General features: G+C 48.2%; 1 protein-coding gene and 1 long non-coding RNA gene across 3 annotated transcripts in view; one reads left to right on the forward strand and one right to left on the reverse strand.

Annotated features, from left to right (window-relative positions):
• Positions 1-1874: 1874 nt before the first annotated feature.
• On the reverse strand, positions 1875-3763 carry LOC106987921 (uncharacterized). 2 transcript variants are annotated; one of them, XR_008299614.1, is made up of 4 exons: positions 3355-3763; positions 2898-3274; positions 2668-2801; positions 1875-2046 (listed from the first exon to the last, which is right to left on the reverse strand). It is a non-coding gene; the product is annotated as an uncharacterized LOC106987921 (long non-coding RNA). The 2 variants fall into 2 exon arrangements; XR_001432263.3 differs by having other exon boundaries at positions 2898-3763.
• DGLUCY (D-glutamate cyclase) overlaps positions 1875-16554 on the forward strand; it is a 40941-nt gene continuing 26261 nt past the window's right edge. The window contains 5 exon segments of the mRNA XM_015086283.3: positions 1875-2850; positions 6843-6996; positions 8720-8918; positions 12031-12178; positions 13329-13451. Coding sequence (XP_014941769.2) covers positions 2760-2850; positions 6843-6996; positions 8720-8918; positions 12031-12178; positions 13329-13451 — 715 coding nt within the window. The 5' untranslated portion in view covers positions 1875-2759.

Raw genomic sequence — 16554 nt, forward strand, 5'->3', positions numbered from 1 at the left:
GCCTTCAAGGGGGATGACTCTGTAGGGTAGGGGTTCTCAGCCTTCTTTCCCTCCCAACATGCACAGTGGGTAATATTCAGGTGACTGGCACACTCCCAGCATGCATTTCACAGGGCAGGATTTCATGCTACACTTATTTAATCTCCAGGCCAGCAAAGCAACATTATTACAGGAATGACCTAGATCCACTTAAACTTATATTAAAACAATAAATAAATAAAGGAAAGGAAAGGCAATCACCCTCAGATTTTGGTCTTTTGACTACAATTTATTTGCAAACCAGCTCCCAGCTTCCACCTGCTGTCTTATAGAGTAAAAATGAGGGGCGACAGCTAACAGGTACCAGTGAGGGCTCTCATTTCGGTGGGTTTGGGGTAAGTTCTATTCTCTCCTCTAGATATGAAGTGAAGGCCATTACCAGAGGAGTCTGGCCACTGTCCCCGCTTGATTATGGAATGGTTCTCTCTTCGACCTTTGCTGAGTGCCTGGCTGAGGTGCTAACATTTCTGCAGTGACCCTGGGAAAACACAGACATCCACGACCTTAGCCGGTGCCTCAGATGCTTGGCCAAGGGGTCAGGCCGGCCAGGTCCAGGAGGGCTCTCTCAGTCCAGCAGACAAGCTCAGGCTTGACCTCCCAAAGCAGCTGCTTTAATACTCAGTATCTTCAACTGGGGAATGGAATCCAACCTCACCTGACCCTCCCAGCACCCAACCCCCTCAGCCCAGCAGGACCAACTGTTCTCTCCTCTGTGTCCCCGAAGCACTTTGTTCTGTGGCTATTAAAGCACTCACTGTCAGTTTAAAACACATCTCTACCCCTTCCAGGGCAATACTTCTTATATTTTGTTTGTTAAGTTTTTATACGATCTCAAATTTTTCATTAAAATGGCCGTGGGGTTTGCATGGTTTTCTACCTATGAGATTGGAGTTGAAAACTGCATTGGTGGTTTGGAATCCCATTGGGTTCTTCTCTAGGTAGAAAGGGCTGTGGAAAATCTGGCTTGTCCAGAACCTTCACTGGGGACACCACCCTTGAATCCTGCTTTCATCCATTGTGCAGTCAGTCAGCTAGCCATTCAACAAACACTGAACTACACTTTTGTGCCAGGCACTGTGCTAGACATGTAGTATATTGAGATGAAGACGACATGGGCTGTGCCTTGGAGGCCAACACAATGAGACTGTCTAGCCCTGGATCGTTGTAAATTGAAGTATAGGTGACCTACAATGTTGTAGTAGTTTCAGGTGTACAAACACAGATTTGACAATTCTATACACTGCACAGTGCTCACCAAGGTAATTGTCGTCACCATCTGTTAACCACACAAAACTACTACAATATTATCGGCCACATTCTCTATGCTAGACTTTTCACCTCTGTCATTTCGTTCACCTCTTCATCTGTCGAACCCTAGATTCCGCTGACACGTTGAAACCTCTTTCTAGAGCATGTTAACCTTAAAGAGAAAACTGCCGGCCATTTTACCAGCAAAAACGGGTTTATTTGGAAATAGCAGAGAATTGCAATCCCAGGACGTGCAAGCTGTGGCAAAGCTACAGGCAAGGCCAGAGGCAAGTCCGGGGAGCAAAGGGGAGGTAGGTAGCTCCTTTCCAGAGGGAAGGGGGAAGATGGGAGAGCTGTTATAATCCGGAAGTCCATTGGAGTAAACTGGGAGTTCGAAGTGTAGCGCCTCCTGATTGGCTGAGCTGTGACTGTCATTGGCGGGGCTGTTGCCAGGAGAGGAGGAGACCTTTCCTTCTCCTGCTGGGGCAGTAAACTAGTAGCTAAAGTAGTATTGGACTTGGTAAGGTGTAGGTCTTCCTGTTGGGGCTGTGAGAGCTCCCCCTGCTGGCCTCCCTCCTCCGTTTTAAACTCAACCATAACCTGAACTAAACTGGTTTCCTTTCATTAGTTTTCACAAGAAGTCAACATACAGGATTCCTTTCTGAATGCAATTTCCTGGAGCTTTGACACCATCTCTGTATTTAAAAATCTGCAGTATTTTTTTTTTCATCCACCAAAAATCTCTGTAAGGCACTGTACCTGGAGTAGCAGGGTGGGGTGGTGGGGCAGGGAATATAAAGAAGAAAACATAAAATCTGTTCCTTCTAGGCACCTAGATCTAAACAACAGAAGTCACACATAGACAGAAAATCTGGCCTATTCTTTCATTTGTGATTGCACGTGGCATGCAGTCGCTTGTTCATCCGAGCATAAGTATTTTTGGTGTGTGCTATGTGCTTTGGCTGTCATAACACCGCGGGAGGCCCAAGATGTGAACCTGCTCTCTGGGTATTTGGGGTCTCCCCGGGAAAGAGGAAGGGGGTTCAGAGTCCAGTAAAACATCAGGCCAAAGTCAGTGGCTCAAAGAATGCTCTGGGGGTAAGGAGACCCGGCAACCAGTCGGCGTGAGCCTACTGGGTGCTTCATAGAGGCGGAGGATTGGAACCTGTACTGAGGAATGGAAAGGTCTTCAGGAGGGAGGGAGGGAGGACATCCTGGGCCAGGGGAAGGTCATGAACAAAGGTCTTGAAGTGTTAGGAGTTTCTCACTGGAAACTGAGACATGAAGGGGATGGGAATAGGGTGGGGAGAATTTGCTCCAAACAATGCCCACTTGGGCCAGGACCAGGTAGGGCCGGGGGTGGGGGGTGGTGATGGATACCTGACGTCGAATCTGCCCCCTGCAAGGAAGCTGAGCTTCTCATTTGTTCCTCTTCCTTCCTTCACCCAGACTCTGGCCTGTTCAAAGACAACATGATAACCTTCACTCTTCCCTCTGCCATAAGGAGCTTGATCCTACAGAAGACACCAGACATCAGAAATATGTCCAGCATGGCTGGGGTAAGTAGTGATAGACGTTTAAAAAAAAAGAAAGAAAATCCCTAGAAATACCAGTGGTGCAGGGCCCAGGAATTCCTGAAACTTGTAGCTTCTGCCTGGGAGACAGGAAGTAAGAGCAGGATGATATTTGCTCGGGTCCCTAATTAATGTCCCAGCAGGTCTGGCAGTTGGGCCAGACTCAGGCGTGAACACCTTACCAGATGGCTCCGGTACCACCAGTTCTGCTTGGTCAACCCAACTCCACGGGGGGACCTGCCAATGGCCTCAGATGACGAAAGGGGTTTTCCCTCAGGGGGAAAAGCACCCCCAGATAACACTGCATTTTAATCTGGTTTTTGATTCAGACCACGTCTCCCCATTTTGTTCCTCTCTGGGTGCACCGTCTCCCCAGTCTCTTCCAGGAGTGACACTCAAGGCTCTGAAAGGTCCTGTGAGAGAAAACAGCCATCAAAGTTGTCACTGACGCAAGTCCCAGCAAAATTTCATGATACGAAAGACTTCCGGTTACCAGAATCGCCGAAGAGAAAAACCAGTAGCATGGTTTAAAGTGCTGGAGCAGGACAGTTTTCACTGTTTATTGACATATCTGGCCTCTGTGGCTATTTCTGGACCAACAGAATTCTCTATTATTGCATAACAAAGCACCCCAGACTCACCGGCTTAAGCGATATTCTGCAATGACGCTGGCCTTAGCAGGGGGTTTTTCTGCTTCACGTGTTACCATGTCTGCTGGGGCTGGACCATTCATGATGGCTTCTTCCTCACATGTCTGGAGTGTCTACTGGGAGGCCCAGAGCACTTGGGGGCGGCCTAATGCTTCTCTCTTGTTAGGAAACCTCGCCAGCAGTGGTAGCCAAACTTCTTTACAGGGTAGCTCAAGATTCCTGGAGGAGGAGCCGTAATGCCCAAGCACGTATCAAACACCCACTTGCGTCATACTTCCTACCATCCCGTTGGCAAAGCAAGGCACGTGGCCGAGGACAGAGTCAACGGGGAAGGAGCCACTCAGGGCTGTGAGCCCTAGGGAGCGTGCTTTGTAGAGAGCCACCAGGGTCATAGTCTCCCCCAACCCTGTACACAATGTACCAGCAAACACCAGCTGAACCCCACTGCTTGCTAGCACCTCAGGGCTCCAAGAGAGCAGAGCGTACCAGTCTGGATGTAAGTCCCAGCTTGGCTCCTTCTGGCTGTAGCTGTGGGTAAGGTGTGTGACCTCCCCAAGCTCACCTGCACCCTGAAAGTAACAGTTCAGTCCTCCCTCAGGAGCTGTCAGGAGGGGTAACTGAGCTCGTGGGGGTAAGATGTACCATCCAAGTCAGCCGCTGTCACGGAATGTTCCGCAAGGAAAGAATCTCATTCTGCAGAACAGCTGGAGCACCTCAGCTCGGGACTATGTCTTCCGGGGCTTTATATCAGATTAGGAACATTAGAGGTGCTTTTTTTTTCCCTCTCCCGTCATTAAGTTAAAAAAAAAAAAAAAGAATGGACAACTTTGCTTTGAGGTAAAAGGACTCGGAAGGCTCACTTTGTTTCTCCTCACAAATAAAAAGCTGTCATGACCTTGGATGGAGCCGGAGAGACCCAGGCAACACAGGAATCAGTTCAGACCCTCCCCTCACTCATCCACCCCCCCCCCCCCAAAAGCCACCACTGAGCCCTCCATTGGTGTCTTGTTATTAATGGGAACAACTGGGGACTTGGTACCATCAGCAGTGGAGATGAACAAAATGAAAACACAGTGCCCTCTGAAGTGCGTTTAATTAAAAAGGAAACAAAGAAGCTTTGTGCTCATAATACCTCTCTGATTTGCGGTATTAAAAATCCAATTTGCTCTCACAACAGGCTTTGGAGGTAAGAAAGGAGGCGGCTAGGGAAAGCCAGGCTTCTAGGCTGGCTGGATTCCCTTCCACCTCACTCCAGACTATTTTTGGAGACACGCTGGGCTTGCTTGAGACATGCAGTCAGCTTCCTTGGGCTTTCAGCGGCTGGGAGTGTCCAGCTCGTCCCCATTTTCAAAGTCTGTAGCATTGGCAGGCACCGAGGGTTTGAGGCAATGAGTTCCAGGATGTTAGAGCAGAAGCTGGTGCTAGAACTTTCCGTACAGATGGTTGCATCTGCTTGTATCCACTTCTTTCTACCATCCCTGAGGAGGAAGGTGCCGGAATGGGTGGTGGACCCATCCTACGAAGGTCTGATGCCTGCAGTCCAATGGTGACCCAGAGGGACTCAGGGGTCCCCTGTCTCAGGCTTAAATCCTGGCTCTGCCATGCCCCAGCCATGTGAAGTCACTTCATCTCTTTGAGCCTTGTTCTCCTTACGTATAAAATATAAGTGATTACATCTACAAATGACTTAGCACAGAGAGCTAAGGAAAATATCAGAGCTAAAGAGAAAATACTAGCAGACAGTATCGTTGTGGAAAAGAGATGCCCACATGTTGATACGGCAACCTAGCATTTAGGAGAATTGTCACCAAGATTATTTCTCCAAAAGCAGCATAATTATGTTTTTCCTTGGGATGGTGTGTTTAAAGGAAATAACCCCTTAAAAAAAAACAAACCATAAGTTTTCTTGTTTGTTTTTTCCTCCAGTTACAGAATGATACCTGTTTATTACGTAAATTTTAGAATTGAGAAAAGCACAGAAGAGAACATTAAATATCACGCAGTCTTGATACAGGAGATAACTGTGATTAACATGTAGATGTATTTCCTTCTAGTTATTTCTCTCATGAACTGTATAAAAAGGAGAATATGCCCCAAATACAGTTTTGTTATCCAGTTTTGTTCCTTTAACCATACGTTACAAACCATCATTAAATATTCCTTCAGTACCATAATTGTAATGCAAGAGCCCATATTCATGCCTCCAACCCCTACTTCCTGTACACCTGTGTGTTAGGTAATTAACACACAGGAATGAACTCCCAGAGTTCTCTTCGAGGCAGGTGTCATTACTGCCATCTCCTCCTTGCGAATACCAAGGCTCAGGGGCACACTGCTGGTCAGAGGCTGAATCGGGATTCAAACACAGGTTTGTTTAGCTGTCAAAGGACTTCCCATTCCAGAAGAGGGCTCCTTACCACAGGAGGTGGTGTCATGGCAAGTGGGGGGTCTTCCCCCATAGCTGAAGTAAGACTACCTCCTTGGAGGGGGAGTCAAGGATTCTGTGAGCCTGCTCAGTCAAGAATCTGCCCAGACAAAAGACATGAGCAGTGTCTTTCCCACAAAGGATACCCAAATGGCCAATAAAACCTATGAAAGTCACTCAACCGCATTGGTCTTCAGGGCAATGCAAATTAAAACCGCAGTGTGAGGTCACTACCCACCTGCCAGGGTGGATGGAATGGAAAAGATAGGCAACAGCAAGCACCGGAGAGGATAAGGAACAAGCAAGAACTTGCAATATAAATTGGTACAACCGCTTTGGAAACCGCTTAGCTGAACATGTATATACCCTGCAACCCTAGGGGTATGCCAGACAGAAATGCACCCCAACATGCGTGTATTAAAATGCTCATGGCAGCACCATTTATAATAACCCCAAACTGGAAGACATTCAAATGTCCATCCACAACAGGATTGGGTAAATACATTGTGGTAATGAGTATGTCACACAGCAATGAGAATGAACCAGCTGTTGTCAAACACAAAGGTATGGATGGATCTCCCTGACATACGATTGAGTGACAGAAGCCAGACTCAAAAGGCTCACATCGTATGATTCCATTATATGAAGAACAGGCAAAAGTAACCCATGGTGTTAGAAGTCACGGTAGCGGCCACCTTCGAGGCTGGGGTGATGAACTATAAGGGGCATAGAGGGATTCTGGAATGTTGATAATGTTGTTTCTTGACCTGGGTGTCGATTACGTGTTCATCAAGTTGTACACTTATGGGCATCTTTCTGTGCTGTGCTACGATAAAGAGTTAAAATTGAAGGGCTCTACCAAGAGGCAACCGACTATGCCTGTGTCCCTTCTCTCACCAAACTCAGGGCTCCGACCAGCCAGCATGGTGGTCCTGCACAGGTCCCTGGCTCCAGCCTTTGAAAAGTTCTGCCAAGCCAACAATGGCCCTCTGCCCCTCCTGGGCCTGACTGAGCCAGGCAAGTGGACGTTGCCTACCCCGAACGCTGTTCTGGACACCAGGTAAAATGCTTGGGTTACCAGGGTTCAAGCTTGGGAGTGGCCACATGCAGCAGCCAGGTGTGTCTGTCAACGGGGACCTCTTTGTCCAGTCATGGGGATGCTCAGTACCTGGTACAAGGCCTCACCCATGACTCTTGCTCAGGGATGAGCTGTCCTCCCCTCCATTCCCATCCCTGTCCCTGTCCCTGCCCCTTGCCCTGGGAAAAATCTTGGGGATCACCAAGATAGTCCTGCCCTGGCTGCAGAAATGCCGCTGGCACCTCCCATCATCCACTTCCTCACCCAAGCCAGAAATCGGAAGCACTGGATGAAGAAGAAAGTAAAAACACTTGCACTACTGATACCTACCCAGGGAGAGCCGTTATTAACACTGTGGGTATGGGCCTACTGATTCTGCTTCCTCCATAGCATTCCAATGAGCCCACCTTTCTCCCACGACCCCAGCTCAGGCTCACATCTCTTCTGCTCGCCCACCTGAGTGACTTTTCCTAAATGCTAGGTCTGATCACATGACTCCCCCCTTTAAAATCTTCAGTGCCATGGAGCGCCTGAGTGGCTCAGTTGGGTAAGCATCCAACTTCGGCTCAGGTCATGATCTCATGGTTTGTGGGTTCAAGCCCTGCATCGGGCTCTGTGCTGTCAGCTCGGAGTCTAGAGTCTCCTACGGATTCTGTGTATCTTGGTCTCTCTGCCCTTCCCCTGCTCATGCTCTGTCTCTCTTCTCTCTCAAAAATAAATAATTTTAAACATAAAAATAAATAAATAAATAAATAAATAAACTCTTCAGTGCCTTCCCATGACTTGCACCTTGGCCTGATACCTGGTCACCTGTAGTGACCAGGCCCTGGCTCAGTGTCTCCCCTCCCCCGTGACGCTCCAGCCATCCCCAGCCATCTCCCCAGAGAGAAAGCTCCCCCAGAACATTCTGCTGCTACCATTTTGTGGACTCTGGGCTAGGAGAGCCCTTCAGAGACCCCACCCAGACCTGAGGTCAGCTCCTTCTGTTTTATTCCTAGCACCCCCTAGGCTACCATCTTGGGGACGCTTAGAGCAGATCGCACGGTGTGTCACATGTTTGATGCCTCCATGCTGCTCACATACTGTTCCCTCTGCCTAGGATGTGCTTTCCCCCTTGTTCAGCTGGTGAACTCCTATTCATCCCTCAGGATCCAGCTCCAGCACCTTCCCCTTTGTGGGGGAGAATGGGTCACTCCGCCACCCATACTGTTAACACTCACTGCTCTGTGTTGCAAGTATTTGTTTTCAGTGCAGTCTCACCGCCAACGTAGGATTGCATACTTCTTATGGGCTGGGCCGATGTCCTCTGTCACTGTTGTCCCATCACTTGGCTTGTGCTTGGCACAGAGGAATGGCTCAACAAAATAATTTTGGAGTGAATAAAGAACTGGCTTAAAACTATAATATTTTAATTTTACAGAAAAGTCTCTTTTTTTAAAAGATTTTTTTAAGCTTATTTATTTATTTTTGAGAGAGAGCACAAGTGGGGGAAGAGCAGAGAGAGAGAGAGAGAGAGAGAGAATCCCAAGCAGGCTCCACACTGTCAGTGCAGAGTCCGACATGGGGCTCAAACTCATGAATCTGAGCCGAAATCAAGAGTCAGAGGCCTAACCAACTGCGCCACCCAGGGACCCCATCCCCCATTCTTTTTAAAAATGCACGGTCAGGGGCCATCTTGATTCTGGAACTATGAGCTTCCCCCCAGGACAGGGTGTCCCTAGTTCCGGAAGTATGAGTTTGTTGCCCACAGAGGCAGCCTGACCTCATTGGAGGAGTACTCGGAGCAGCTGAGGGACATGATGACCTTCCTCCCGGACTGCAGCTCCTCCCTGGAAGCAGCCTTGGAGAAGGTGGGGCTCCCCAGAAGAGACTCCGTAGGGCATGGTCACGTGGGTGTGTACGAGGTAGGACACAATCTCCAAGGGCAGAATGACCTGAAAATGTGCATCACCTTGTATTTTCCTGTGGTGGGGAGAACATGCACTCAGGAGGTCAGAGACTAAAGTGACCTCAGCTCAGCCACTCTCTTGCTGTGCAACCCGACAAGCGGTTAACCTCTCTGAGCTTGTCCCCTCATCTGGAAAATGGAATGTCCAGCCTCCCTCGTGCCCACCTCTGGGATTGCTGTGAGCTCCCAGGGTGGCCTTGAGTGTGCAAGTCAAGCCCTTATAGACATTGTGGCAACCGTGTAAACCAAACCTGTCTGGAATTTGTCTGGCTCCTTTAACTTAGAGCATCTCAGTGAGCTTTTTGAAAATCCTCCTTGGCTCAAACTTCCTGGCATCGGGCAGAATGTGCCTGGCCAGGTAAATGCCCTGGGGATTTGTGGCAGGGCCTTGGCCAGCCTGTTGGCTGCGGGTTATGTTTCTGTCAGGAGAGCTGGGTTCTGTTCTTGGCCAGCGGTGGCCCCTGGGGGTCGCCTCTCCTGGGACGTGCCCGCTGCTAGGGGTCACCTCCCTGCTGTGTCTCTGAAGTTCCATTCCAGCCACTGCTTGTCAAGGCAGGAGAACCAGATTCCCTCATTCCCCTGACCCCCCTCCAGGACATCGTGTGAATCAGCCCACGTCAACGGCTGGTCAGCCAGCATCAACGGCCGGCTGCAGGGTCCTCTATGGAGGACTTGGACTGCAGATTTTGTCTTGGGCTTCCGGACATTTATTGAAACTTGCCTGGTTTGGGCTCCTGCCAGAGAGGCCCAAGCTGCCTCCGATGAGAAACAATTTTCATGAGTGAAGCATGTGCCTGAGCAGTTTTCTTAAAGGTAGGGAAGGGCGGAGACAGAAGTACAGTCACTGGCAGGGGCCCTGGGGCAGAGGTGGCCCCCAAACACACCGCCCTTGGCAGCGGGTACATCATGGGCAGTCTGTCATTGAGATGAGGAAACTGAGGCCTGGAGAGAGAAAAGGACTCGCCCATATCCCAAAGCCAGACCGTACCCTAGGACTCCTGGCTCCCGTTTATGAAATGTCACTAGTAGAAGTGTGACGATTAAGGGATGCTTTGCACAGCAAGTCCATCACTGCCATGGTCCGTGCTCAGGGGAGCCATGGTTTTCTCATGACAGCTCACTTACCAAATAGCCTTCTGTTCAGTACGGTTGCCTCTGGCCCTTGGCTCCTGGGAGATACGGCCAGGCAGCCATATTGGATTCAGGTGGGGCCCTGAGGGGCAGCCTCGGGGAGCGCTGCCTGTCCCCTGTGAAAGTCCCTGACGCGTGTCCCTTCCCCAGTGCTGTGATTCAGACACCAACCGGGCAGGCACGCCAAGGTTTCATCCTGTGGCCACCAGGGACTGCCAGGGAGGAAAACTTGTCCCTTCTTCCCTTCTAGGCCCTTTGGCTGGTCTAACACTTAGATCGACAGGAGGTGGATTAACAGGAGAAAACTAAATTTAATGTCATACCTACAGGAGCCCCAAATATGTGAGGCTCAAAGAAGTGACCAAAACAGATAGCTTTTACACCTTTCAGACAAAGAAACAATGAATTTGTGAAGAATTGGTGAGACAAGTTTGAGCTTGGGGTAGTAAATTCACAAGGAAGTCACAAGGTTTGTTTACACAGCCCTCTCGGCCTTGATTTCCCATCTCTGGAGATAAAGATGCCTTCTACCCTCTTGGTACGGGGAGGGTCCCTTCACGTGGGAGGATTATTTCCTGCTTTTCAGCGGGGGGGCTGGAAAGGGGTGTAGAGTGTTTTTCTTGCACTGGCGGTTTCTCAAGTAACTTTAATTCAAAACAATCCGTATGCCAAACTGGTGTATTTTGGGGTGGCATTTTCCCCCCTCAGTGCCAACAGCAAGCCCTTTGGGCAGCAGCCACGTCCCAGTGGATCATCATCCTGGCCACATCCTAAATCATTCATAAGCCCCACGGCAGCCACCAGAAACCATTCAGACCACAAACACCGCCACCAGTGAAAGTCACACAGGTCATTCTAAGGCAGGAGGAGTGAGGCAGGGCTCAGTGGGGCCCCAATCCCCAGTGTGGACTCACGAGGCAAAGCAGATCCCAATGCCTCCTGAGAGATCCTTTGTCCTTGGAACCCTCTGCCGCTGACTGTCTTAGAGGTCTTCACCTGCGGTCCACGGACCCCTAGAGGTCTGTGGAGAAAATTCAGAGGACCCATGAAATTGGATGGGGAAAAAATTACATCTTTATTTTTATAGCTTCAGACTGAAACTGAGCATTTCCTTTGATTATGAACTCAGACAAGGAACTACAGTTGTATCAGCAGACCCTGTGATTTTGTGGCTGCCCAGAGAGCTCCCAGATAGTTTCATGTCTCATGGCCAGTCTGATAGCACAAAAATATCCTGTATGTTGATCACTACACCAAAATTATAATGGTAGGTCTGCCGTCTTGTTCCCCAAGCTGTTAATGAAGGATACATATCGCTGCATCACATTTTTTCATAATTTGATAACTGCATGTGCACTATAATTGGTTGGCTTTGTAAACCTGTGCGTTTCTTTTCCTGTAGTTAAAAACATTGCTTTAAGTGGGGGTCTGCAGCTGCTCCAAGCTACCAGAGCATCCACAGCACATACAAGGTTCTCTGTTTTAGACCAATAAATACCAGCAGGCTTTCTCATTTCTATGTCACATAAAAGTAGAAGCAACATGGGGCACCTGGGTGGCTCAGTTGGTTGGTTGAGCGTCTCTCCAACTCTTGATTTTGGTTCAGGTCATGATTTCACAGTGTTGCGGATTCAAGCCCCCCATCTGGCTCTGTGTGGGTAGAGAGGAGCCTGCTTGGGATTCTCTCTCTCCCTCTCTCTCTCTGCCTCTCCCCTGCTGGCACTGTCTCTGTCACTAAATAATAATATAATATAATATAATATAATATAATATAATATAATATATCAGTCTTAAAAACAAACAAAAAGTAGAAGCTATAATTTTATAATAGCTGCTTGGATCCCCTCTTTCATTCAGTTGCTTTGAACTCCTGGTGTTCAGGCTTTCCATCTGTGTTAATTCTGTTTTTCAACTTGTTTTCCTTGATTTCTTTTCAGATGACAGTGCCTTGTGCCACCATTGCTGGCTTTTGCTGCCACCTGGTGGTCACAATGCGGCCCATCCCCAAGAACAAGCTGGAAGGGCTGGTGCGGGCCAGTTGCTCCCCAGGGAATAAGGGACATCCCATTCATATCGGCGACCCGGGTGAGTGTCCACTCTCATTCAGTATTCTGACAGCCACCCCTGAACTTCAGCACGAGAAGACGGGAACCTGCTATGTTCCCGAACTCCCCCGGCTTGTCCTCATCTTCCCAGGGGTCCTGGGCGTCCTGGACGAGGATCAGACTCCCGCAGTAGCTTTCGGGATGGGTTTACAGAGGTCCCTCGGGTTTAAAGGTGTTGCCCTTGGCAGAATAGTCAGCCTCACCCATCATCTCCCATGAACTTAAGGTGAACCTGAAGGGTCGGGGGAAGCAGGTGGTAGAGAGTGACAGCACAGCTATGTGTCCCGGGACTTGAGCTGAGAGCAACCTCTAATCCAGACTGTTGGTCAGCAGTGTATTTAGCAGGGGAAGGCTTTGTTCCAAATGGTCACTTCATCTGATCCCCAGGGTATTAACTCAGTCTGAGAGTGAGTGAGCAGATCCAAGAGTGGCAGCTGTCCAGGCCTCTTTGTGGTTCTCAGAGGACCTGGTGAGAACCTGGGATTGGGTCTTGGGTGAGAGTCAAAGCTCAGTGTAACTGAATTTGCTCAGCTGTGTAAAACGAACCAATCAGACAAAACCTGCTTTCTCTAAAGATGCAATCAACAGTGGGGCCACCTTTCTCTTAGAAAGATGATCTCAGGACCCCCCAAAGCAAAGTGCATTGATGAATCATTGAATTGTCTTCTCATCGGTGGGCCTGGGTTGGCCCAACACATCCATCTTTGCTGTCCTCATGAGCCTTCTGATGCCAGACCATCAGTAGGGGTGCTGTTGGTGGTTAAGCAACAGAGTTTAGGTCTGCGTTATGTGACTCAGCTTGTACCAAGATAAATGTGGGCTCACAAATGCTGGCTTGGTTAGCAACCTGCACAAGGTGCTGGGCTAAGTGCACCCAAGGCTCCTCCAGCAATCAAACCAGGGGTTTGAGGTTCTGTGTTCGGAAACTGTGCAACTCAGAATGAGCCAGAAGTTAGCAAGCGCCCTGGGTTGTTAAAGTCCCAATTCCTTTTCTCCAGTACCATCGACAGCAATCCTAGGACCAGAGTTTGTCTGGGAGAAAGAAGCATAAACCACTCAATGTGTGTCAACTTGGATGGGACCTACCAGGGCAGGATCCGATGGACTTCATTTTCTTTTTCCATTTGCAGAATGGTTGGGAATCAAAGATCTTTCTAGACCTGACTATGGGGAGCCTGTGGTGTGTCAGCCGGGGGACGTCCCAGTGTTCTGACCTTCTCCGACGACCAGCCTCGAAGCTGTCAGCAGCTGCAGTGTGTCTGGGCTTATGGGGCACAATCACCATGACCCACGATGGAAACCAGTGGGGCTGTAGTTCTTGAAAGCATAGACTCACAGTGCAGTGATTTAAGAAATAGAGTCATAATGGGCGCCTGGGTGACTCAGTTGAGTGTCCGACTTCGGCTCAGGTCACAATCTCACAGTTTGTGAGTCCGAGTGCTGCATTCGAGCCCTGCTCACGCTGACAGCGCAGAGGCGGCTTTGGATCCTCTGTCCCCCCTTCCCTCTGCCCTTCCCCCCACTCATGCTCTCTCAAAAATAAATAAACATTAAAAACAAAAAAGAAACAGAGTCACAAAACAGAACACAAAGCATACAGATCTCACTGGCTTCCTTCTTCCCTTCCCAGGGCTGGGTCTCACCAGCAGCTCGTCTCTCAGCCCAAGGATGCTTTGATTAAAATATTTCTCACTGGAGAGGGCTCCCAGCCCATTGTGATAGAAAGCCCAATATTTAGCTTGACTCTCTGAGACATTTTGAAGGTGGGTGGGGCTTGTGAAAACAAGAGCGAAGGCAAAAGCACAGCTAAACACACCATTCCACGTGGTGTTGGCAAGGTGCAGCGGGCCCCCCTCATCTTCAGTTCTGCCTCGGGAGGTTTGTTACCCACAGTCAACTGCAGTCAAGAAGCAGATGATCCTCCTTCCGACGAATCGTCAGAAGGTCAGTAGTGGCCTCCCACTCCACCACAATGCCTGCGATCGCTCACCTCGCTTCATTCAGCTCTCACGCAGGCACGTTATCACCTCACATGGTCACAAGAGGAAGGGTGCGTACAGTACCGGAAGGTATTTTTAGAAAGGGAGACCATATTCACATAACTTTTATTATAGTATATTGTTATAATTGCTCTATTATTAGCCTTCTTAATCCTACTGTGCCTAATTTATAAACTAAACTTTATCATAGGGATGTACATATAGGGAAAAACATAGTCTGTAGGGTTCGGTGCTATCCGCGGTTTCCTGTCCACGGAGGGTCTTGGAACAGATCTTCATCTGGCAGGACCTCCGTATTTGAAAGTGATGTATATACAGTCAGTTTATTTTTCCCCAAGTGTAGGATGCTATTACAACGAAGCGACACACGAGGGCGCCCTAACTAGCTCACAGTAAGGTAGGGATGTGATAAAACATTAACTATTGCAGTCTATTTCATAGACACTGGAAAATTCTAGCCAGGTGAGCCACACTCACACTACAATCCATAGAATTTAGTGTTACTTTAATTGATTTTGAAATCATTCATATAAGTTTAGCTATCAGAATGGCCTCATGACAGGGGAAGATTAATATGGTGATGAGATCCGTGGAATTCTATTATCTAACATTAAATGTATTAGGCACCTGCTATGTACCAGGCATGGACCCAGATCTTGGGGATAAAATGCTGCATGAGACAAGATGCAGTTCTCAGGGAGTGTGTGGTCATTTCTGAGTGTGTGTGTGCTCAAGTGTGTTCACACATCCACACACGTGCAGTAAATATTGTCTAGCACGGTGGCCTCACTCCTCTCTGCCACCAGCCACAGGGGATGCCCTGTTCTGCAGCAAACTCCAGCCCATTAGCTCTGGCTGGAAATAGCATTTCTGACTGTAAATGAGACCAAGTGACGTCATTGGCTTAGGGATGACCTTGAATATTTCTGACTTACAAAAGTCATGCTCAAACTTCAACATTCAAACTTCTCTCGGTGATAGCTACACACCTCACAGCTGGTGGGGAAAAACCCTGTGTCATCTTCTGAGCTGACTGTTCTGATGTGTACCTGGCATTAGAGTGATCAGTTTTAGATGCTGTCTAAAGTGATTACATTCATCAAAATCCTTAGTCCTTGCCTGTCTAAAAATTAAGTTAGAATGCTTTCTGCAGTTATCAGTAGGTTTTCCTTCTGAAGTGTTGACTAACTTTGGACTTTTGTTAAATCTGAAAAAAAACATGACTGTTTTCCGTGAAATTCAAAACATTTGTGCGTTGAGACACTCGAATTCTGAGATAAGTAAACAATGGTCCCTCATCTCTGGGAGCACATAGCTGAGTAGGAGTGGAAGCACTCTAGGATAATAATGACAGTGAAGAAAGCAGAAGACATAAATGAAGGACAGGAGGTATTAAGCACCTAAATGAGCCAGGTACAAAAGCATAGGACGAGTAAGATACTGTGCCTGATTCAGTGAGGCAAACCATCACTTATTGAAGGTTTACTCTGAACCACTTTGAGAAAACACTTTTATGTGCATTTTCCAGTTCTGACAACAACTATCTGAAGCATTATCATTATGATACAGTTGAAGAAACGTGTTTAGAGAAGATAAAGTCTCATCTCCAACTCTGTTTGGCACACTAAAGCCAGTTCTTTATAACTATACTAGAGTGCCCGGGATTCACATTGCCCAGGAGTTAGTGTGGGAGAGGTGTGTTGTTTTGTTTGTGTTTTGTTTTGAGGGAGGGAGGGTGCAAGAGAGAAGGTGTGAGTGGGAGAGTGGCAGAGGGAGAGAGAGAGAGAGAATCTTTTTTAAAAAATATTTTTAAAGTTTATGTATTTATATTGAGAGAGAGGATGCAAGCAGGGGAGGGGCAGAAAGAGAGAGACTCTTAAGTAGGCTCCACGATCAGCACGGAGTCCAAGGTGGGGCTCAATACCGCCACCCTGGGATCATAACCTGAGCTGAAATCAAGAGCCAGACACTCAACGGACTGAGCCTTTTTTTTTGGAAGGGGGGGGGGGGAGTTTTTAAAGAACAAAGTTAGCATATACCAAATCAAAATAAAAGTCCTATGGGAAAAATGGGAGGTATGTTCAGAGAGAGCTATTTATTAGCAAAGTACAGAAAGATGGCTTCATGCATTGTAAGAGTTCAGTAAGTACTTTCGGATACCCGTGGGATTAAATTGACGGAAATTCCTAGAGACCTATCTGTAGCTATGGCTGTGCCTCTCTTCTCCCTTCTTCCATACCCAACTCATCTTCACTTTCCTAAAAATTGGAGGCACTTGTTTGAGTGGGACTTGATTTAGCCATAAGACAGTTTTTTCTGACTTGGTGCAAGAAGCCGTGAAGCACTGTTGGCAGAG

Source organism: Acinonyx jubatus, chromosome B3 (genome assembly GCF_027475565.1).
Source record: "Acinonyx jubatus isolate Ajub_Pintada_27869175 chromosome B3, VMU_Ajub_asm_v1.0, whole genome shotgun sequence".
NCBI lineage: Eukaryota > Metazoa > Chordata > Mammalia > Carnivora > Felidae > Acinonyx > Acinonyx jubatus.